The sequence below is a fragment of the Gadus morhua genome, chromosome 5 (genome assembly GCF_902167405.1).
Source record: "Gadus morhua chromosome 5, gadMor3.0, whole genome shotgun sequence".
Lineage (NCBI taxonomy): Eukaryota > Metazoa > Chordata > Actinopteri > Gadiformes > Gadidae > Gadus > Gadus morhua.
The window spans coordinates 25051041-25075840 of record NC_044052.1 but is presented as its reverse complement, the minus strand read 5'-3'; the positions used below and the strand labels follow the sequence as shown (position 1 = coordinate 25075840).

Sequence of the window (24800 nt, the reverse complement as noted above, 5' to 3'; positions counted from 1 at the left end):
ACAACAACAACAACAACAACAACAACAACAACACATTGAACCAGCCAAACAGCCCACGTGGTTCATAAACAGCTGGAAGCTCGAGCGGCTCCTCGATGACTCTTTATTTGTCGTGTAAACACAGGCAAATTCCGGGAGAGCCGTCTGGCCAATCACGGGCCGGTCCGGGAGAGCCGCCTGTCCAATCCCAGGCCGGGAGACCCGCCTGGCCAATCCCAGGGCCAATCCCAGGCCGGGAGATCCGTCTGGCCAATCCCAGGCCGGTAGGAGCGGCGGTCCTTGTGGGAGCTTGTCCAGTCACGCAGTGTGTAATCGGGTCTGCGTAGCGCGCACTACACTTTAGTTGAACTATCCTCCGTGAAAAAAAGCTGTAGGAGCAACTGGAACCCGAACAACTGACCCAGGTATGTGGACGCTACTTTGTTCTCAGTTCCAGGTGTGGACATTACTTTGTTTCAGTAGCGGCGGAGAGCCGCTGATCGGAACAGAGGTTTGGTTCCAGAGCGCTTCATGTTAAACCGGGAGATACTTGGTGGTGTGTGTGTGTGTGTGTGTGTGTGTGTGTGTGTGTGTGTGTGTGTGTGTGTGTGTGTGTGTGTGTGTGTGTGTGTGTGTGTGTGTGTGTGTGTGTGTGTGTGTGTGTGTGTGTGTGTGTGTGTGTGTGTGTGTGTGTGTGTGTGCGTGCGTGAGAGACGTGCTGCGGAGCGCCCTCCAGTTAGGGATCGATTAAAATGTTCTGGACTTTCTGTCCGTTCAATGCCGTCATTGGACGGGTTCTGGACGGGTTCAGGACGGGGTTCGACCTCCGGCTCTTCGCTGAGCGCTCAGCACGAGTCCCAGTAGGGTGAAGTAAGGCTCAGGGGGTTCCGGTAAACTCTTGATCTACAGGGGGTCACTCACTGTTGGGTTACCCTCACAATGTAGGGGAACTTATAATGAAATGATAGGGGCTCGAAGGATGGCAGACAGTAAGATAAAAGAGGAACTAACCTACAATATAAAGAAATAGATCTATAGGCCTATGTGTAACAATTCCTACTTAAATCTGTGCACAGTAGATTCTCAGCCACATGTGGGACTGCGACTGTCCATATGGGTATTTGCGTTGACACGAGCTTATCTGAATTCTCCTGGTAAAATAAGCTTCACCCACTCTCTTGGTTACAGACAAACTCCTGTAGCAACACGATGGTAATTGCTTCCGCTTCCAAATACCCAGAGACAGCCGCTAACTCCCTCTGGATGATTGACGGCATTCATTTCTCCTCTGCCAAACAGCGGTCACTGTGAGTCTAGTGCTGCGATGCAGAGCACAGGGGTGTTTTGATTACGTCCACGCTTTGGCCTGCTCACTGCTCCCAGGCCAACCCGCCCTGGGGGGGGGGGGGGGGGGGGGAGGGAGAGAGAGAGAGAGAGATTTTTTATCTCATCGAACTCTACTACACACAATTGTTTTACTAATAAAACTTATTTTGTCCTCCTCACTCGCTCCCTCTTGTTATTTCCTCTCTACACAGTTGGGACAATATGACGTTTGGTACCTCTTTGGCTATAGGAACACACCATGACAGTGTGTCTGACGGTGTGTGTGACGGTGTGTGTGCTATCATACAGTGGCAGCATGTCTTCCCATTTGGAGAACAAATGTTTCCTGTAGAATTTCTTGCTGATGCTCTTCCTCTTATCTCCCCCCACCATCTGCCACAACCGTTTGTCTAGTGGATGACACATGGATGTACCGCCGTGTGGATCTGACGGCTCCATCATCTGCCTGATTTAAACACAACTCTGGATTTGGTTTTTGAACAAAATATGCAAAACCATTTACTTCTATAAATATAGAGGTATATGATAGTAACCATCTCATATGATAGTAACCATCTCATAAGATAGTAAAGTCTCATATGATAGTAACGTCTCATATGATAGTAACGTCTCATATGATAGTAACGTCTCATATGATAGTAACCGTCTCATATGATAGTAACGTCTCATATGATAGTAACGTCTCATATGATAGTAACGTCTCATATGATAGTAACGTCTCATATGATAGTAACCGTCTCATATGATAGTAACGTCTCATATGATAGTAACTGTCTCATATGATAGTAACGTCTCATATGATAGTAACGTCTCATATGATAGTAACCGTCTCATATGATAGTAACGTCTCATATAATAGTAACGTCTCATATGATAGTAACCGTCTCATATGATAGTAACGTCTCATATGATAGTAACGTCTCATATGATAGTAACGTCTCATATGATAGAAACCGTCTCATATGATAGTAACCGTCTCATATGATAGTAACGTCTCATATGATAGTAACCGTCTCATATGATAGTAACCGTCTCATATGATAGTAACCGTCTCATATGATAGTAACCATGCTATAATATGATATTGTTCTGGTTGTCCTGGTCCTCTTCGTCTTCCTCTCTGTGCTCCTGGTTCCTCCTCGTCTTCCTCTATGTGCTCCTGGTTCCTCTTCGTCTTCCTCTCTGTGCTCCTGGTTCCTCATCGTCTTCCTCTCTGTGCTCCTGGTTCCTCCTCGTCTTCCTCTCGGGGCTCCTGGTTCCTCCTCGTCTTCCTCTCTGTGCTCCTGGTTCCTCCTCGTCTTCCTCTCTGTGCTCCTGGTTCCTCCTCGTCTTCCTCTCTGTGCTCCTGGTTCCTCTTCGTCTTTCTCTCTGTGCTCCTGGTTCCTTCTCGTCTTCCTCTCTGGGCTCCTGGTTCCTCTTCGTCTTCCTCTCTGGGCTCCTGGTTCCTCTTCGTCTTCCTCTCTGGGCTCCTGGTTGCTCCTCGTCTTCCTCTCTGTGCTCCTGGTTCCTCCTCGTCTTCCTCTCTGTGCTCCTGGTTCCTCCTCGTCTTCCTCCTGGCGGACAGCATTCCCTACGTGCTGGAAGGCGCCAGCAATTGCCACACCTTTGTAGCGTTTTGAGCTGCACCTGACAGCAGGATTCCAGATTGCAGCAGAAGCAATTATCGCCATTCTTATCACTAGTACCTGGGAATAGGGTACCAGTGAATAGATTGGCATCTGTTCACTAGTACCTGGGAATAGGGGACCAGTGAATAGATTGGCATCTGTTCACTGTGCCAATCTAGTGAATGGATTGGCATCTGTTTCCCGGGAATAGATTGGCATCAATGCCGCTCTGGAGGGCCAGCCGTACTATGAACCCAGCCTTACTGTGGGCGTGTGTTGTGTAGAGGAGACGGTTTAATTACTTTTCTGTGCACCTAAACAAGTTTGTACTTTTTCTTTTGTCTCCTCCAGAGATATGAGTGGAATCTGCTGAGCATGTGGGTATTCGGTGTTCAAGCACTTCCAGCACAGACACGCACACACACGCACACACACAGACACGCACACACACGCACACACACAGACACGCACACACACACAGCCTGATCATGGCGACAGCGGCCGACGGCTGTCCTCCGGACCGGCGGGGCTGGGTGGAGTTCGTGGAGAACGCCTCGGGACCCCGGACGGAGCCCCCAGCAGGTACAGCCTCCCTAACGCCAGCCCCACGTCACCATGGAGTCAGGTTATTGGGTCCACACAAGCACTTACCCCGACTAGGGATGGACAGCTCATTTCCATACACATATTATCCAACTGTACAAGAAGTTACGTCAAACTTTCAAAATAATTTGGATGTACTATTTATAAGTACATCCACAACGGAAGGTCAAAATATTTGATGACATTAACTGGCAGGCTTAATATCTGAACAGTGCATTTACAACAAACACAACGTCTTGTTTCTTTCTCATTAAAGCAAGACTAACGGGCGTACACTCGCCGAGGTGTGGGGTCAAATCCTGTTCCAGGCTCCTGTGTTGCTTCCTGCATGTTGAACACACACACAGGCCTTCTCCATGGGAGTGAGACGGGTGGTGGCAGTTGCATCTTCAGCTGCCAGTATTTTGATGTCTACTTTAAAGAGGGAGAGAAAACATTAGTCTGATCTGGTGTCTGATCTGGTGTCTGATCTGTTGTCTCAACAGGTGTCTGATCTGGTGTCTGATCTGGTGTCTGATCTGGTGTCTGATCTGGTGTCTGATCTGGTGTCTGAACTGGTGTCTGAACTGGTGTCTGATCTGGTGTCTGATCTGGTGTCTGAACTGCTGTCTGATCTGGTGTCTGAACAGGTGTCTTAACAGGTGTCTGATCTGGTGTCTGAACTGGTGTCTGATCTGGTGTCTGATCTTGTGTCTGAACTGGTGTCTGAACTGGTGTCTGATCTGGTGTCTGATCTGGTGTCTGAACAGGTGTCTGAACTGATGTCTGATCTGGTGTCTGATCTGGTGTCTGAACTGGTGTCTGAACTGGTGTCTGATCTAGTGTCTGATCTGGTGTCTGATCTGGTGTCTGAACTGGTGTCTGATCTGGTGTCGGATCTGGTGTCTGATCTGGTGTCTGATCTGGTGTCTGATATGGTGTCTGATCTGGTGTCTGAACTGGTGTCTGATGAAGAGCAGGCTGGGCTAAGGGATCATCTACGTCCAGAACCATGGAGCCCTCTCTGGCAGCTTCAGACTCCTTAAACTCGTTAAAAGGCGGGGTTGTGGTACGCTGTTGAATAGCAGGCAGGATTTACATGCCACAGACGTGTATCTCGAGGCTTTGATAACTAATACATAGTATAGTTAAACTGTTTTTTGTCATGTCTTTCGATGGGCATACACACACAATTTTGTAAACAAAACTGAACGTTCGACCTCCAATCCATATATGCACATATTACAACCCTAATTGAACTTAACCATGGAATACACCCTATCTTACAAACTTGTAAAATAAAACATGGAAATGTATTTCCTTTGCCACATAGCAGCCATTCACAGCCGTCTGAACTGATCGTATTGTGCATTATTTTCAGTGGCTCATGGATTCTTGGAGTCTAGCTCCGCCCCTGCTGATCCTTCATCAGCTGGCTTGGCTCCGCCGGCACCGCAGAACGCCTGGGTTCTGTTCGATGAGAACCCCTGGGCCTCCCCTCCACCTCCACCTCAGGTAAAAGGTACGGCACGAACCCCCCTCCCTCCCTGTCACTCAGCCGTCACCGTCGGCACAGCCTCCCCCCGTACAGGAGAAATGAGACACCACAACATGGTGCCTTGCATGAAGGAGACAATGCAGTGCGCTGGTTAATGAAGCTTTCACATCACTCAGCCTTACCTCACACCTCATGGCCTCACTACAGGTGACCATCTGAAAGGCTTTCAGCAAGGGAGCCGTCTTTAAGGAAGCTTGTGCCCTAAAACAATTTTTTTATGTTTCTCACTATTGTTGCAGAGACAACTCTGCAGCAATAGTGGCATCTGAATGACATATAAGATAGATATAATTACACCAACCTGTTTGATGCACTCAGCTGAAGTCAGCTGGCACAGCATTGGCCTAACCCAAATTTAAAGTGCATTGGAATCAGATGTAATACTGAATGCACTTGCACGCTATCAAACCCTTGCTTTGCCTTCCATTGCTGTTCTCTAGTAAAACACATTTCACAAGACTGTTCACAACCACCAACGAGACCTGCAATGCTTTCCTAGGATGCACCGTTTAGCCGTGGGAATGCATTCCTTCTAGTTTACCCAACAAACCTACTGCGTCACTTACTGTATTAATATAAGTGATAGTTCGTAGTAAGTCCAAACCACCAAACACCATCCCAACAGGTCATTTCACGCCCATCGGTGGGATTGTTATGAGATCATTGATTATTGGCATGCGTGTTTCATGGGGCGGCAGCCTGCTGGGCAGTCAGTGTGAACAGGAACACCGACGTGATAGCGAAAAATGCGCGTCGATTCGAAAAACCCAAAACAAAGATGGCGGCGCCGGAGCGTAGTAGCAACGTGAGTTGCTCCCCAGACTTTCATAAGTGCCAGGCGCCACGCACTCGTTCCTCTAAAGTATGGGAATTCTTTAATGTAGAAGGAAACGATTCTGTGATATGTCGTATTTGCAAAATGGAGATGGCTTTCCATTCTAGCACCAATAAACATTTTATTGCAATGTTAAGGAATTCATGTTATTTTCATTCAGATATGTAAATCAACATGTATAAATTGCTATCAGTCAATTAATGTGGAGATAAGCGATAATCGAATCGAAATCGAATCGGACTGAAAAAATGAATCGTTAGATTAATCGATAAAAAATAATGGTTTATCCCAGCCCTAATCTGAAACCCCCCCGATGACCCCTCGGACCTTTGTCCATGGGACACCGTTGGTTTAGTGGCAGAACCAGCAGGAACTGGAATCCACTGGGGTGGGGTGGGAGATCAGAGTGGTGTCCTGGGAGCCCCCTGAATACGAGAGGGGGGATGGTCATGATTTCAGCATGAATGAAATACTGGTCACGGTGTCGGCGCTGAAGCAGGAGGTCGCTCACACGCTGAGTTGTGTATGTGTGTGCATGTGCTTTGTCGGATGATGACACCTTTTTTTCCATAGTCTGCAGGGGGGGGGGGGGGGGTGAACTAATTGTGTGCGAAAGCCTCTTCAAACTGGCTACTTGAAACAGTATCACTGTAAATGGTATTTTGATGCTGTAGGATGTTTCTTCACAGTGGATGTGTATCAGACATGTCCGCCGCATTTTGTCAGTATTTTTACATCAGGAGATTAGATCCTGAGGGTGATTCCCACCTGATGCTTTATATGCGGACATCGGTGTCGTTCAGACATCAGGAGAATCGATGCTGGGTTTAGGGGGGTCGGCTTGCAAGGGGCAGGGATATGCCGTAAGACAGGGATGGGCAACTTTCATGATAAAGAGGGCCACTGTTTCACCATAACCATCAGAGGACAAGACTGCGCACTTCAACTAAACGTAAGCTGAGAGAAGCTAGAACATTTTGAATTTGGCAGATATGCTTTCCTGTATTCTGGTGCATTTTGGGGATTGCCACTACCTAAAAAATCTTCCAGAATCATAACCTATGTACGGTATGTTATTTGAACCAACATACATTAATTTCATGATTTTCATGCTCAAACAGCCACATGATTGGTTAGTATTTTTATCATTGCAAAGGGCTCACATACATCCTCATTCAATGATGTCACAAAACTGAGAAACCGTGGCCCAACATTAAGTGCAACAACTCAATGAACTCAAACCCAACCCGCATGATATTCACTTCAGGCTAGTTGTAGTAGTTGTAGTGGCGACTTAAGTGGAAATCTTTCATGACTGATATAGTTTCTAAGCAATCTAGATGCATGGGTTTGGCTTTGAATTCTATGAACAGATACTCTGATTTGCATCTTTTTTTTAATATAATTATGTGCAGGCCTGACTGAACGAGGCCGTGGGCCGTATGCGGACCGCGGGCCCCCAGTTGCCCATCCCTGCCATAAGGTCTAAATTCGCAAGAGGCAGGATAAGTGTGGCTGCTGTCACTCTAGTTTGTTTTGGTTTGACCGCAGACAGCACGGAAGCAGAACGGGCAGAACTCATCGCGATCATCTTATATGTTATGATATAATAATATTTTTTTTCAGGACAATTTCAGGGTACAAATCTCAGGATATGTTGCTGTCAGGAGAATATCAGGAGATTATCAGGATTCACACGTTTGTCTGAAAGCAGCATTTGTTTCGTGATTTGAAATGGGATTCTGCATCTGCCGTTTGCACTTGTTCCATTGATTACAACAGGGACCACAATGGAAATAAGTCCATGTTCTTATTGTTTTTCCTTTAATTAATGTGTCAGTATGTTTATGATGAAGGCTCCAGTAAGTTAGTAGTCTTGGATATACCAGTCCTACTGTGTTATAGTGTTGTGGGGGCTCGGAGCCTGGACTGGACAGAGTTAGCCTTAGTCCTTTGATGGTTTGGGAGATATTCTCCTGAGGCACACATTAACGTGGATTCAATTGGAATGAGAATGTGATTCGATTATGTGTATTCATACACAGTGTTGTTTTGATCCTTTTTTCAGCGCTTCGACTGAAAAAAGATTTAATTTTAGACATTTAGGAGCCGGTGTGACCGAGTCGTTTTTTTATACGGCCTGATAATGGCCAGACAGAAGGACATCCCGGTCGTTATTAAACCGTCCATTTATGGACGTAGAAAGAGGGAGTTGGAGATTAAACTTACCACGGCTTCCCAAGTTTTTGTGCCAATAACGTGTTTACTAATCAACAAAAAATGGTCTAATCAATGGAAATGAAAGACTGCAACACCCTGTCACCCAGAGTTGAGCTTATCTGCCATCAGACTTTAATTTGTGAGACTACCAATAAATATACTAAACAAAGCTTTAAGTTCTTGTCCAAGGTCAAGGGACTTAAAGCTTAGATGAACCCTTACAAATTGCGCAGACCCTTCTAGATTCCAGTTGGGACACAAGGCGTGGTTTGAGGCCACCTCCTGGTTCGGCTTTGTCTTTGTGAAGACTCCAGCCGGGTTCAGGACATCCTAGTGCTTCACACGCTCCCAGCTTCATTCCCGTTAGTTAACGTTGGATGTGTCCATCTCTTAACCTTTGTTACTCATAGCTCTCAACTTGTTGTTTTCCTAGAGATAAGAGTCAAGGCGCTTCTACTGATGATTAAAAGGTTTCATTTTAGACATTTAGGACCCGGTGTGATGACTCGTTTTTATACGGCCTGATAACGGCCAGACAGAAGGACGTCCCCGTCGTTATTAAACCGTCCATTTATGGACGTAGAAAGAGGGAGTTGGAGATTAAACTAAAGACACCAAGACATGGGGGATTTAGGGTAAAATGAAAGTGGATAAAGAGATGGATGGATGATGGCAGGAATACCTGAAAAGTCCTCCCTATTCTGAGTAGGCAAGCTGTCTCAGGAGAAAGAAATTAATCCTGCATTTGGTTTAAGAAGTGAGATGTGTTTATTGATATGGTTGGCATAGTTCCAGTTGTTAAATGCTGCCATGGAGCTCTGACCTTCTGTTCTTTAACAACCATAGCATTATGTATAATGTATTATGTATAATGTATTGTATTAGCCAACGTTACATACCTAAGTTAAGGGCAAACTGTTAAATCAAAGCACATAAAATAAGGCAGGGAGTTAAATATACCACAGCTTTCACATGTTATACACAACTGTGTTTGGGCGTTCTCTAAGTGTGTGTGTGTGTGTGTGTGTGTGTGTGTGTGTGTGTGTGTGTATGTGCGCGTGTGCGTGTGCAGCCCGCCACAGTGTTTGCTCAACGGCCAGCTTCTGGAGCACTGCACCCACTTCAGAGAGCAGTTGGACCGGCCAATCGGAGCAGAGCTTGGCCAGCAGTGGGGCGTCGCCCTGTGACCTCAGCTCTGTGGACCCCGGCCCAGAGGAGCCGTCACTCACAAGCGGTAGGTGGAGCCTGGCCCAGAGGAGCCGTCACTCACAAGCGGTAGGTGGAGCCTGGCCCAGAGGAGCCGTCACTCACAAGCGGTAGGTGGAGCCTGGCCCAGAGGATCCGTCACTCACAAGCGGTAGGTGGAGCCTGGCCCAGAGGAGCCGGTAGGTGGAGCCGGTAGGTGGAGCCGGTAGGTGGATAGTGGAGCCGGTAGGTGGAGCCGGCAGGTGGAGCCTGGCCCAGAGGAGCCGGTAGGTGGAACCTCAGACCAACGGCACAAAGCTAGAAGATCGTAAAGTGTCATTCGCAAAGATCTCTTCCCCTTCATCGATTAATATCCCGAGAGGAGCAGTTTGTGACGCGTTCTCCATCCCAGATTGGTTTCAGGAGAGCGGTGGTAACGCGGCTAGCGCACAGTCTTCAGGCTGGCGGCGGATGGCTTCTCTCCATCTTTGCCAAGGGGCCGTAACGCAGCTCTGTGAGATTGCCACTTTAGGAGTATGTCAGTATCAGCCGTAATATTAATGGTCAGACAGAAACAAAGGGTTTTTATCTGTAAATGTCACGCAGTAATGGGTATTTCAAGTAAGATAACGATAGAAGTTTCCTCTCCTTTTGTGTCCGAGGGCGATGTTGGATGGGTGGATACCGGACTCCCAGAGGACGAGATTAGATAGCACAGTGTACGTGCGTGTGTGCTTGCATGTGTGTGTTGTTCTCAAGATTTATCCGTGCTCTTTCTATTCTGTCAAAGACACAAACGTCAAGGCTAGGAGTCAAAACTGTGGGTTCAGACTTTTGGTTTAATGTGTTCTAATAAGTATGCCATTTGTTTTAAACAAATGGCATACGGAAAAGACTAAGGAGGGACTGCTCTTTCTTTCTAAGATAAGCTCAGCTACTATTGATCCATAGGAGGGATGTGGGTGTTCAAGGCGTTGCCCGCGTAGCTCACAGCGGCAGCGGGGCCAGCCTCGAGGCGTCGGGTTGGCAGCAGCTACCAGCAGAACCAGACCAGCTGTGCATTGAGACCAGAAGACGTGAGGCTTGGCCAGGGCTCCCCTCATGCTGCTGGGGACACACTGACACGCGTGGCGTGGTCTCCATTGATATGTTCAGGGTCACCAAACTGTGATCCAGCAGCCAGATCCACACTTTGACAGCACCCTCCCAGGACTGTCCCAAACCAAACGTCGTGTTTCTTCTTTCAGTGCTTGTGGAAACACGTACACACTGTATTACAGGCCCCTTCATACAAGGCCTTTGAATGTCCCAGCTCTGTTAAGAGCAGTCAGCTGTCATCCTTGCATCTGGATGAGGGCTCTATATTATATTATATTATTATTACACTATATAAGTCTAGGGAGTGTCCGAGAGTAATTGATAGCAACCATACTTTCTTTCAGTTCTATCAGATCAACAACATCTGCAGCGGTTTGAAAATAAATAGTTGTGACACGACATTAATAATATTAAACATTGTTACTGGCACGTTCATTGGAAAAAATATCAAATATCAAACAAAAGAAAGAGTTGGGAGAATTGACCCCCTCCTGTCAGCATCTTTATGTGGTTGCCTCATAAACTCTGAATAATGTGGGCAGGAATAGAGATCTGGTCAGAAAAAGATTAGGTTGTTCTTTTCTCAAACTTCCTGTTTACATCTCAATGGAAAATTTAAAGTCATAGATTTAGATGTGAAAGTAGGGTGGGAAGAGGGGGACGGCTTCAGGTCCAGACAAGCCCTACAAAGCCCTAGGATATTGGAAGGATAGCTTATGATTGGTCAGAATTACACACACACACACACACACACACACACACACACACACACACACACACACACACACACACACACACACACACACACACACACACACACACACACACACACACACACACACACACACAGCCCTAGCCTCCTTGTGTCTTTTGTAGCGTTAAGCGCACTCCCTCTCCCTGGAGCTCTGTCTGCTACTCTCTGCCTTGTCACGGTTTAGGGGGTTACTCAGTTATTGTGTTTGCATAGAAGTGATAGCCAAGGGCGGGGCGTTTGTTTCCTTCTCACTTCCTTAACACATGGTTAGAAATATGACTCGCATGAAGTCACTGAGTGTGCTGGAATCCATTTATCTGGGTTGAAATTAGGGAATGACATGGAAGGCGTGACGAAAAGGGCCTGTTGGCCAGGAAACATATATATATAAAAAATAAATTACATAGACATTTTGAAAAAGAGAGAGTTGAGGAAAACTAGAAAACCGTGATAAAACCTGAGCTTCCATAAAATCCAAGTGTGTGTTTGTGGGGGTCTTTTGAGTGTTTGTGTTTGTGTGTGGGGGGGGTCTTTTGAGTGTGTGTGTGGGGGGGTCTTTTGAGCGCGTGTGTATGTGCCCATTTTTGATTGTTGAGTCAGGGTTTCACCTCTCCGCATCGGTGTTCAGTGGCTGCCAGCTGACTGCTTCTAGAGCGTACCACATTCCCTGGAGGTGCTGAGTGCTCCCACTCCTGTTGGAGCAGGAATGAGCAGGTCTGGACTGGACCCGGTCCCGGGGCTGAGGCCCTCTCCTCTGAGCAGTTACATATGATTACCTCTTTCTGACACATTCTGTTCAAATGCGATGTAACGTGAAACACAATTTATTTCCTGCTCTTTTCATTCGTCATTTCTGATTTAAAAAATATGTTGTTTTTAAGTCTTAAGGGCAACCTCATTTTTAAAGAGGTTGAATAATCAAGCAAGTCCATTTTTTTTATTTAAATTAAGGAAAGATTGCTACGATTCACCCTGGAGAGGTGTGTGTGTGTTTGTGTGTTTGTCTGTGTGTGTGTGTGTGTGTGTGTGTCTCTGTGTTTCTGTGTGTGTGTATCTCTGTGTGTCTGTGTGTCTCTGTGTCTCTCTGTGGATTAGGTTTTTGCTTCTGTGTCTTTGTTTGGTTGTCCTTCTCTCTGGGCAATTAGTATCCCGCCCCGAAAAGCAATTACTTGCCTTCATTACAAACTCTGCTGCATTCATTCACTTCTCTGGAGCGCTCTGTTCAACATGAAGACATTGAATAAAGACAATGTGTAGGATTGGCACCGAGGGACACAGGACTGCTTCCCTCCCTTTCCTGGGTTCCCTTTCTTGAGGAATACTGCAGTGGAACAAACAGAACAGAACAGATATGAGATGAGGGTCCAATAGTCGTTACACAATGAGGCTTGTTCAGTGTTTGGTGTGAGTCCAGTTTGGTGGGCTTGACGTTCCAAGGAGATGTGCTCGGTGCTTCCCGGTATGCCGGGTTTTCAACCACATCCTTTACACTTTTTATGTTAGAGTAACACAAAACAGATCTATGTTATTAGAACCACTGCCACGCTCTGCAGACGGGTACTGTTGGTAGTGCTGTTGGGGTTCCACCCTGTCTCAGTTCCCTCCCTGCTCGTGGTGTCTTCATGTGTTGACTGAGCCGCTCATGGAGTCCTTGCACCAGGCGATCACGTGAGGCAGACACACACAGAGGTGCCGATGATCAGCATGTTTTCTGTGCACTTCCTTTTCCCGGTTCCCTTCCTCAGCCGACGCGTGCACGTTCTCCAAAGACGAGGGCATCGACGTGGACTCGCTCAGCTGCAGCTCCGGCGGCCGGCAGACGAGCAGCAGCCCGTCGGACGCGGCCGGCCGGCTGACCTCCTGGGTGACCTTCGATGACGACGCCACCGGCCCGCAGCCGCCCCTCCCTCCCCCCGGGCCGCCCCCTCCTCCCGGCCTCCAGGATGGCAACGGTAACCACGTGGTCGCCCGGGCTCGGAGCCAGAACCGGGGGCCGAACGACGGCCTCACGCAGCCCCCCCGGGACCCCCCGCTGGCGGGCGCCCAGCCTCCGGGGGACGGCAGCGCCTCCTACGCCAAGAGGAACCCGTTCATCCACGAGGCGTTCAGTGACGTCAAGCCCTCCAGCCTCAACCCCTTCAGCTCCTTCTTCGGGGGCGGGCAGGAGGTGGGGCAGGGGTCCCCAGCAGGCGGTCGCCACCCTGAGCCCGGCTCGGACTCACCCTCCCCCGCACGCCAGACACAGAACCCCCCGGCAAACCTCCCCTTAGGGGGAGGAGGAGGAGGGGGAGGGGACCTTTTCCAGGACGGCCCCATCACTAACGAGCTGCACTACCTGCGGAGCCTGCAGCCCTCTGACCCCGACGGCCCCGGTGGTGGGGGTCCCTCCGACGGAGACGAGGGCGTGGAGGAGGGCGAAGAGGCGCTGGAGCGGCCGGAGGAGGAGGAGGAGGAGCCCTACCTTCCTCCCCACATGGTCCCCCAGGACGGCTGGGCCATGCTGCTCCGCATCCCGGAGAAGAAGACCATCATGTCGTCGCGCCACTGGGGGCCCATCCACGTGCGCCTGTCGGACGACGGCTTCCTGCGGCTCTTCTACGAGCGCGGGCTGGACGCGCCCTTCAGGTCGCTGCGCCTGCTGCCGCAGCACCAGCTGTCGGAGCCCCGCCTCCAGAGCTACGAGGACGCCGGCCGCGTGCACACACTGAGCGTGGAGCTGCTGCAGTACCGGGAACGCCGGCGCTCCAAGCTGCCCGCCGCGCTGTCGCCGCTGCCCACCGTCCTCACGCCGCTGCGACAGCAGCTGGTCAAGCTGGCCACGCCCTGTTACCACGACTACCTGAGCTGCAGACACTCGCTGCTGCAGCTGCTGAGGCGGCTGCCCGGGCCCCCCCCGGGGCCCCCCGCCCCCCCGGGGCCCGCCCCCCCCCTGCCCTCCGAGGAGGAGATGCACGTGGAGGTGAGGGACGAGTTCTACGGGGCGGCGGCGGCGGCCGGCGGGCGCGTGGAGCAGCAGCTGGTCATCACCCGGGTCAGCGTGCTGGCGCTGGTCTCAGGCCAGCCGCGCTGCCAGCTGGGGCTCAACGACCTCCAGGTCAGTAGCATGGGTGGTAATGGTTAGAGGGTTCATGTTAACTAAGGTTATATATGTTAACTAGTGGTGTTCATGTTAACTAGTGGTGTTCACGTTAACTAGTGGTGTTCATGTTAACTAGTGGTGTTCATGTTAACTACGGTCTGAGTGTTCATGTTAACTAGTGGTGTTCATGTTAACTAGTGGTGTTCATGTTAACTAAGGTTATAGTGTTCATTTTAGCTAAGGTTATAGTGTTCATGTTAACTAGTTGAGTTCCTGTTAACTAAGGTTATAGTGTTCATGTTTACTAGTGGAGTTCATGTTAACTAGTGGTGTTCATGTTTACTAGTGGTGTTCATGTTAACTAGTTGTGTTCATGTTAACTAGTGGTGTTCATGTTTACTAGTGTTGTTCATGTTAACTAAGGTTATAGTGTTCATGTTTACTAGAGGAGTTCATGTTAAATAGTGGTGTTCATGTTAATTATGGTTATAGTGTTCATGTTAATGAGTGCAGTTCATGTTAACTGGTGGAGTTCATGTTTACTAGTGGAGTTCATGTTAACTAGTGGAGTTCATGTTTACTTGTGGAGTTCATGTTTATTAGTGGAGTTCATGTTAACTAGTGGAGTTCATGTTAACTAGTGGAGTTCATGTTAACCAAGGTTATAGTGTTCATGTTAACTAGTGGAGTTCATGTTTCCTAGTGGAGTTCATGTTAGCTAGTGGAGTTCATGTTAACTAGTGGTGTTCATGTTAACTAGTGGTGTTCATGTTTACTAGTGGAGCTCATGTTAACTAGTGGATCTCATGTTAACTAGTGGAGGTCATGTTAACTAAGGTTATAGAGTTCATGTTAACTAGTGGAGCTCATGTTAAATAGTGGAGCTAATGTTAACTAGTGGAGTTCATGTTAACTAAGGTTAGAGTGTATACCTAATTGAATGCGGTTGGGTTAACCCTAACTAACCCCCCTACCCGGACCTATGTTAACTCTATCTCTATGAATATGACTGTATGTCATGTACCCTGTGATGACCCCTGACCCCTGACCCCACCCCCAGGGGAAGGGGGAGGAGCTGGTGCGTTCCCTGATGTCATGTGCCCTCTGATGAACCCTGACCCCTGACCTCTGACCCCTGACCCCGCCCCCAGGTGAAGGGGAAGGAGCTGGTGTCTCGCCGGGACATCGTCCCCAACAGCACCGCCCGCTGGATCCGTCTGGACGGCCCCGAGCTGCACCCCCTCCACGCCGACTCCGCCCACTTCCTGTCCACGCGCGCCGTGACCTTCACGCCCCCGCCGCGCTGCCGCTTCGAGCTGCTCCGCTTCCGCACGCCGTTCTGCGGGCGGAGCCTGCCCTTCAGCCTGCGGACCACCGCCGCCGTGGCGGGGGCGGAGGTCGTGCTGCAGTCCTGGCTGCTGATGGCGCCCGGGGGGGAGGAGCTTAACGCCGTGCCCTGTGAGGACGTGGCGGTGAGGCGCCGCCCCTTGGTTCATTAGATATTCACTTATTTAATAACACAGAATGAATGATGCCTTCAGTATTTTGAATTAATCGCAAAAATGAACGTTTTAATTTTTAACGTTGAAAACGCTAATGTTTTCATTCATGTTAGAAACATCTAGAGCCACATCTGTATTCATTATAGATACAGTTCTAACTATATAAATGTATATCTGCATGTACAAATATCTAAATGTACAAATATCTACCTACATACATATCTATGTATAAAAATATCTACATCTATGTCTACGTATATGTATACATCTATAAATATCTACATGTACATATCTTATGTATATATATCTACATCTCTATATCTCTGTATCTCCGTGTCCTCCAGATCTTCTACCCCATCCCTGAGATCTATGTATATATATCTATATATCTACAGCTATATATCTACATCTATATCTACATCTCTACATCTACGTGTGTGTATATATCTACATCTCTATATCTACGTGTGTATATATCTACATCTCTATATCTACGTGTGTATATCTACATCTCTAAATCTACGTGTGTGTATATATCTACATCTCTATATCTACGTGTGTATATATCTATATCTATGTGTGTGTATATATCTACATCTCTATATCTACGTGTGTATATATCTACATCTCTATACCTACGTGTGTATATATCTACATCTCTATATCTACGTGTGTATATATCTACATCTCTATATCTACGTGTGTATACATCTACATCTCTATATCTACGTGTGTATATATCTACATCTCTATATCTACGTGTGTATACATCTACATCTCTATATCCACGTGTGTATATATCTACATCTCTATATCTACGTGTGTATATATCTACATCTCTATATCTACGTGTGTATATCTACATCTCTATATCTACGTGTGTATATCTACATCTCTATATCTACGTGTGTATATATCTACATCTCTATATCTACGTGTGTATATATCTACATCTCTATATCTACGTGTGTGTATATATCTACATCTCTATATCTACGTGTGTATATATCTACATCTCTATATCTGCGTGTGTATATATCTACATCTCTATATCTACGTGTGTATATATCTCTATAGATCCGGTACCCCATCCCTGAGATCTGGGCCAAGATCTTCCGGCGGGAGGGGGTGGGGGGGGAGCGCTCCCTGAAGGCGCGCTTCAACAAGGGGGCGGGGCTGGGCTGGGCCAGCCCCTCGGGGGCGGGGCTGGGCTGGGCCGGCCCCTCGGGGGCGGAGCCTGCCATGAGGGTGACGCTGGGCACGGCCAAGTACGAGGCCGCCTTCAGAGCGGTGGTGTGGAGGATCCCCCGCCTCCCCGACAAGAACTCAGGTGACTGGACCCCCGAACCCCAGAGTCCAATGACCCCCCCCCCTCCAGAGTCCAATTACCCCCCCCATAGAGTATAATGACCCCCCCCCCCTCTCTAGAGTCCAATGACCCCCCCCTAGAGTATAATGACCCCCCGCCCCTCTAGAGTCCAATTACCCCCCCCCCTAGAGTATAATGACCCCCCGCCCCTCTAGAGTCCAATGACCCCCCCCTAGAATATAATGACCCCCCCCCTCTAGAGTCCAATTACCCCCCCTAGAGTATAATGACCCCCCCCCCCTCTAGAGTCCAATGACCCCCCCCTAGAGTATAATGACCCCCCCTAGAGTATAATGACCCCCCTCTAGAGTCCAATGACCCCCCCTAGAGTATAATGACCCCCCCTAGAGTCTAATGACCCCCCCCCCAGAGTATAATGACCCCCCCCTCTAGAGTCTAATGACCCTCTTCTAGAGTCTAATGCCCCCCCCCCTCTAGAGTCTAATGACCCTCTTCTAGAGTCTAATGCCCCCCCCCTAGAGTATAATGACCCCCCCCCCCTAGAGTCTAATGCCCCCCCCCCAGAGTATAATGACCCCCCCCCTAGAGTATAATGCCCCCCCCCCCTAGAGTATAATGACCCCCCCCTCTAGAGTCCAATGACCCCCCCCCCTCTAGAGTCTACTGAGTGTCTGTTGGATCCCCCCCCCCCTACAGTCTACTGAGTGTTTACTGCCCCCCCCCCCCCCTCTAGAGTCTACTGAGTGTCTGTTGGATCCCCCCCCCCCTACAGTCTACTGAGTGTTTACTGCCCCCCCCCCCCTCTAGAGTCTACTGAGTGTCCCCCTAGAGATGCGTGGATGGGCTTTTATTTCATCCGCAACCGCACCACAAACGCACCATCCAACAACGTTTTTTGCTGATGCGAGGCTAGATATTATATATGCCAAAAAATAAATAAAATAAAAATCCTATAACTAAAAAATATAAATATCCTATAATCCTATAACCAGTGGTGCCCCCTGCTGCAGAGCGTGTTTATTGGAGTAACGCCGACAAGAGGTCCTGCGGAGAGACCGGCCCCCACTCCCGTTGGTTTCTGGGTTAACAGAGGTCTGCCCCGCCCCCCCCCCCCCCCCCTCAGGGCTCAGGGCTGCCCCCCCCCTAACTGTGGAGGTCTGCCCCCCCCCCCTCACTGTGGAGGTCTGCCCCCCCCCCCCTCAGGTCTGCCCCCCCCCCCTCAGGGCTCAGTGCTGCCCGGTGGACCGCTGCCCGCTGGGACCACACAATGCCCGGCTGTCACCATGAGTTACCCATAGCCCAGAGGAGCCACACAGCCCTCTGTGCCCCCCCCCCCCCCATTCAGCCCTTCTATTATTACACCTCCAGTGCTGCCTACTTATGCCTCTCTTTGGTTTTGCTCTCGTCAGATTTCTTGCCCTCATTCCCTCTCCATGATTCTGCTTTGTGTCCACTATGTTGTTCAGTCTAATGCTTCTCTCATCCACTAGAGTTAATGCTAAGTTAATGTTAACCATTAACACCGTTCTGTAACATTCACACATTTCCATCCCAGATTCTGTAAAGCTGACCCCCACAGTACTTAGCCTACATTTGAATATGCTTCTTTATTTGCCTTCCCTGCAAACACCGTCCCTCCACTCTTAGTGAGTCATTAGCATCACATTGAGTCATGGACCTTTTACCAGTGGGAGACAAGCAAACCACAGAGCTTAGATCGCTCTATTCATGGGGAGCGTCTGTTGTGTGTGTGTGACACCAAACTCTAATAATGAATAGAGATGAACAAATACACATGGATCAAGGGGAGGATAACATTTTCATTTAATTTGTTTGCTGACTAAACTCTATTTTGAAGCTATCTTAGCTCTATTCGGATGCTATCTTAGCTACTTTTGGATGCTATCTAAGCTCTATCTGTTTATCTAAGCTCTATCTGGTTATCTAAGGTCTATTTGGATGTTATCTAAGCTTTATCTTGTTATCTAAGCTCTATCTCAGCTCTATCCGGTTATGTAAGCTCTGTCTCAGCTCTATCTTGTTATCTCAGCTCTATCTGGTTATCTCAGCTCTATCTGGTTATCTAAGCTCTATCTGGTTATCTAAGCTCTGTCTCAGCTCTATCTGGTTATCTAAGCTCTGTCTCAGCTCTATCTGGTTATCTAAGCTCTATCTTGTTATCTCAGCTCTATCTGGTTATCTAAGCTCTGTCTCAGCTCTATCTGGTTATCTAAGCTCTTTCTCAGCTCTATCTGGTTGTCTAAGCTCTGTCTGGTTATCTAAGCTCTATCTTGTTATCTCAGCTCTATCTGGTTATTCAAGCTCTATCTGGTTATCTAAGCTCTGTCTCAGCTCTATCTGGTTATCTAAGCTCTGTCTCAGCTCTATCTGGTTGTCTAAACTCTATCTGGTTATCTAAGCTCTATCTTGTTATCTCAGCTCTATCTGGTTATCTCAGCTCTATCTGGTTATCTAAGCTCTGTCTCAGCTCTATCTGGTTGTCTAAGCTCTATCTGGTTATCTAAGATATATCTGGTTATCTAAGCTCTATCTTGTTATCTCAGCTCTATCTGGTTATCTCAGCTCTATCTGGTTATCTAAGCTCTGTCTCAGCTCTATCTGGTTGTCTAAGCTTTATCTGGTTATCTAAGCTCTATCTTGTTATCTCAGCTCTATCTGGTTATCTAAGCTCTATCTGGTTATCTAAGCTCTGTCTCAGCTCTATCTGGTTATCTAAGCTCTGTCTATGCTCTATCTGGTTGTCTAAACTCTATCTGGTTATCTAAGCTCTATCTTGTTATCTCAGCTCTATCTGGTTATCTCAGCTCTATCTGGTTATCTAAGCTCTGTCTCAGCTCTATCTGGTTGTCTAAGCTCTATCTGGTTATCTAAGCTCTATCTTGTTATCTCAGCTCTATCTGGTTATCTCAGCTCTATCTGGTTATCTAAGCTCTGTCTCAGCTCTATCTGGTTGTATAAGCTCTATCTGGTTATCTAAGCTCTATCTTGTTATCTCAGCTCTATCTGGTTATCTAAGCTCTATCTGGTTATCTAAGCTCTGTCTCAGCTCTATCTGGTTATCTAAGCTATGTCTCAGCTCTATCTGGTTATCTAAGCTCTATCTGGTTATCTAAGCTCTATCTGGTTATCTAAGCTCTGTCTCAGCTCTATCTGGTTATCTAAGCTATGTCTCAGCTCTGTCTGGTTATCTAAGCTCTATCTGGTTATCTAAGCTCTATCTGGTTATCTAAGCTATGTCTCAGCTCTATCTGGTTATCTCAGCTCTATCTGGTTATCTAAGCTCTATCTGGTTATATAAGCTCTGTCTCAGCTCTATCTGGTTATCTAAGCTATGTCTCAGCTCTATCTGGTTATCTAAGCTCTATCTGGTTATCTAAGCTATATCTGGTTATCTAAGCTCTGTCTCAGCCCTATCTGGTTATCTCAGCTCTATCTGGTTATCTCAGCTCTATCTGGTTATGTAAGCTCTGTCTCAGCTCTATCTGGTTATCTCAGCTTTATCTGGTTATGTAAGCTCTGTCTCAGCTCTATCTGATTATCTCAGCTCTATCTGGTTATGTAAGCTCTGTCTCAGCTCTATCTGGTTATGTAAGCTCTGTCTCAGCTCTATCTGGTGCTCATGAAGCCTTTCTTTGGATGCTCCCTCTTTGAAACACCAACATGTTTTAACTCGACTGCTCCTCCTCTCCTCTTCCTCAGCGCTGGGTCACCCGCACACCTTCTTCCTCCGCCTAGAGCTGGGCTCGGACCAGGAGGTGCCCCGGGTGCTGCAGCGCCATCTGGAGGTGGAGTTCGACATGCCGGCCGCCGCCGCCTCTCAGGCCACGGTGCGCTCGCTGTCCGTGGACGACCGGCCCGACGTCAGGAAGTGGATCAACTACAAGGCCCACTTCTTCTACCAGGTACACACACACACACACACACACACACACACACACACACACACACACACACACACACACACACACACACATACACATACACACACACACAGTGGTGAGTCCCAGTAGTCCTCGGTCTGCGAGCTCCTGTCCCAGCATGTCATTATCCACCTGAGCTCCTGTCATTATCAGTTCATCAGTGGAGCAGACAGGCTGGCTGTGGTCGTTCAAACACACCCCCAGCTCCCACTCACTAAGAACGCTTTGAAGCTTGTTTGTATAGGTCAGCCATATCAGAGGCGTCTAGGCTAGCTCCAACCTTTCTAACACGTTTTTTGTTTCATACATGAAATTATTTGCATTTACTTACAAGCAAACGTTTTCGGAAAATTCTTTGGTAAGTTGATTTGTCCTTTGGAATCCATATTATCCATTGAAACAAACCCAGGTGTCTTTGTCCTGTGGAGGTTTTGCTGTTGGATGTTGTATGAGTGTGGGGGACCGGTCGGGGCCCCGTGGGGCTGGAGACCCAGGGTATGGGGGGGTAACAGGCGGTGGTGGACGGGGACATCGCATTGAGATGGTGTGAGAGGAGAAACAGATGAGCAGTCCGCCGGTTATCTCCCCTGAGAAACCACAGTAAACCAAAGCACGGAGACAGTATGGAACAGTAGCTCTGGTTTGAATTTATTTTAGTTTTCTCTGTTGTTTATGAAACAAACATTCATTTGAAATGCCACTTTTAGTAGGCGTTAAACCGTAAGAAAGAATTCTACTGAGAGGTATAGATTTTCTTTCAAACACAGTGGCTCCATTGAATTACTGAAAAAAGAAATCACAAACCGAGCGTCAATCGCCACCTAGTGGTGAAACGTATTTACTGCATCACCTCAAAACAAAACTGAACATAATTATGTATTTTTTTTAACAGGTCCCCATAGAGCAGAAGAGGGAGGATATCCCGAACACAGGGAACACGCCTGCGGACCAGCCGGGAGAATGTGCACATCAGTGACGAATGGCCCAGTGGATCCACTGACTGAACTCCTTAGAGCGATGTGGTGGAAAAGAGATACAGGAAACAGAACAGGGAAACTTTTTGCACTTTGAATCAAAGCCACCTGTTTTATGGCAGGGCTTGTCTTTAGGGCCGGGTTTAGCTTTAGGGCGTGTCTTGTCTTTAGGGCGGGGCTTGTCTTTAGGGCGGGGGTTTTCTTTAGGGCGGGGCTTGTTGGTGTTACCTTCACAACGAGGTTGCTGGCGTCTTGTTTAGCACGATTTCGGCTCACATGTAATACCATAAAACGAACGGCTGTTTTTTGCCTGTTTGAGGTACATTACTAACTGATTTTGGATTATTAATCTATAGCATTATCGTCAGGGTGGAATTCTATTTTTACTTTAATGTATGTAATCTAAGGGACAAACTGAGTGGGTTAGCTGCCTATCTAATTTGCTATGTGCCATGTGAGATTACAGACACACATTTTGTACTTTTCTATCGGAGGGTTGCCCACTTTGTTATTGTGGCCTTATTGAGTGTAAAATGAGCTGCAGTGGTCTGCAACCAAGCGGTACATGTTGGCTTTGTTTAACTGGATTGAACTGGATACTGAAAGTGGCGTTATAAGGACCCTGTTGTTCTATTATGAATGAATTAAGTATCTTTATGAACATGCTTGAACAACAGTGTGGTTTCAAATGTGCCTGCAGAGTAAGGTATGGATGTATTCATTTATTCTGCTACAAATCAATATCATCTCAATTATGATGAGGATTACATGGAAATGTGTCAATATTAATACAATTTGCTTTCAGTATATAAACCTTTGGTTTGGTCAGTATTTGGCTTACATTCTCAATACGATACATTATTTGGTAATGCTAAACATAGCTTTATGATGTCAAGATCAAAACCGTTTTGTGTCTTAAATGTTTATTTTTCCTCTTTTTACTTTATGTGAACCTCATGTCCAATGTGCACCTGTACTACTAATGTAAATGGACAGCAGTGGCAGGCTGACTAAACAAGCTGTACTGATCCTGATCTGTTGATGAATAATAGATTAAAGTGTTTTCTAGCTTTAATGGTCTGTGGTCTAGATCCAGGTTATATGTATATGACTTCTTCTACCCCTCCATATGAATGTCCAAAATAAAAGTGTAGCCTCTAGTGTGTAGCTCAGGCCAGCTGGGGGCCACTGAACCCACAGGACCGTCAGCCCAGCACTAACTTTGGGATGATCTTTTTTATCTTTTTATTTGTAAAATGACAACCATGTATTCTACACTGCAAGTTCATGAGCTAATGCAGTTTGGCGTGTCTTTATTGTTTGGAGAGTCTTAACCAGCTTATGTGCTATCTGTCCTTCACACTGTCTCCGTCTTTAAAATGCAACTCCCAAGATAGAACAGATTTTATCATGGTTCTGGTCAAGGGGTTTGTGCAGAAGAGGTTGGGTAGAATTTAGAACACTTTTGAGTCGATCCAGTTAGTCCGCTTGGTCCCATTGCGGCAGCACGCTGTGTTTCATACCTGGGATCCTGGGCTACTTGGAGAACAGGGAGTTACAACACGGGCCCGGCCAAAAAAACAAAAACAAACAGATATTTAAAGGGAGAACATGCTGGAACATTGGTATTCATAACCAACGACTCTCTCTACTCAATCACAAATAATCTCAAGGACATGGTTGGAGGAAAGATTTGACATTCAATTCACCAAACACTTTAGTTTAAAAAAACACTTATTAATTATTAAAACATCAAACCGTAAAACAACTTAAAAAATCAATAAAAAAAAACGTTCCAGTTGTAAAATAATTTCGTGGCATTTCGAGTACATTGTCCTGAGTTCATGGATCTGCCTGAGTCATGGATAACTAGTGGTGTTCATGTTAACTAAGGTTATAGTGTTCATGTTAACTAAGGTTATAGTGTTCATGTTAACTAAGGTTATAGTGTTCATGTTAACGTTATAGTGTTCATGTTAACTAAGGTTATAGTGTTCATGTTAACTAAGGTTACAGTGTTCATTTATAGTGTTCATGTTAGCTAAGCTTATAACCCTGTCTGCGTCAGGTTCAGGTCTCAGAGCTCTGCGGGGCTCGGACCGAGGCGGATCTATGATCACAGAAGAGGGGATATTACTGAAAAGGTTTGCGTAATAGCGTGTGAGAGCATGTGAAGGTCATTCAAGGCCCACACCGTGCGTGGGGGGGAGCTCTGATTGAGTCAAATTAGGCCTAATTAAAAACCTTTATTGAAAGAGCATGACCATATCGACAACAGCATTTTAGTTATATTTTAGTTACAGTTATTACAGCTATTTAAACATACTATTTAAATACAATGAAAACTGCAAACCCAAACATTTCACGACCCAATCATGTCATATCAGGGTGTTTTGTTCGTTAATTATAATATTCAAGTATTTTTTCTTTTGAATTGTTGGCTAATACAATCCAAGCTGACTATGACTCTCACACTTAGCTATAAAATAATTTAAAAAAATCATGAAATATCAAAAACATTGGCCTATTCTATGTGTAAAATACATTTGATTCATTGAAAATCAAAAGAAGCCGTAAACGATATTGACATAATGGTTAGGGGAGGCTGGATGTACTATAGAGGTGGGGTTGATCTAGCAGTGCTCTTAACTCTCCAATAGAGGGCGACGCTCATAACTCTCCCTAGAGGACAACGTTCATAACGCTCCACTAGAGGACGACGTTCCCCCCTCTTGTTCCGATACCGGTTTGGGCACATGATTCTCACGTACTACTATTGACATGTTAAGAGGGCACAATTGTGTTTTTT

At 47.0% G+C, this 24800-nt stretch overlaps 1 protein-coding gene across 2 annotated transcripts; it reads left to right on the top strand.

The window, feature by feature from the left end:
• Positions 1-269: 269 nt before the first annotated feature.
• Positions 270-23066, top strand: ston2 (stonin 2). 2 transcript variants are annotated; one of them, XM_030356782.1, is made up of 10 exons: positions 271-404; positions 1168-1286; positions 3285-3515; positions 4897-5037; positions 9201-9362; positions 12911-14259; positions 15396-15716; positions 16824-17076; positions 20797-20999; positions 21910-23066. In XM_030356782.1, exons 3-10 carry the CDS (start codon positions 3422-3424, stop codon positions 21991-21993), a joined length of 2607 nt encoding a protein of 868 aa, XP_030212642.1. In that variant the 5' UTR covers positions 271-404; positions 1168-1286; positions 3285-3421; the 3' UTR covers positions 21994-23066. The 2 variants fall into 2 exon arrangements, with proteins under 2 accessions (XP_030212641.1, XP_030212642.1); XM_030356781.1 differs by lacking the exon at positions 1168-1286 and having other exon boundaries at positions 270-404.
• The last annotated feature ends 1734 nt before the right edge of the window (positions 23067-24800 follow it).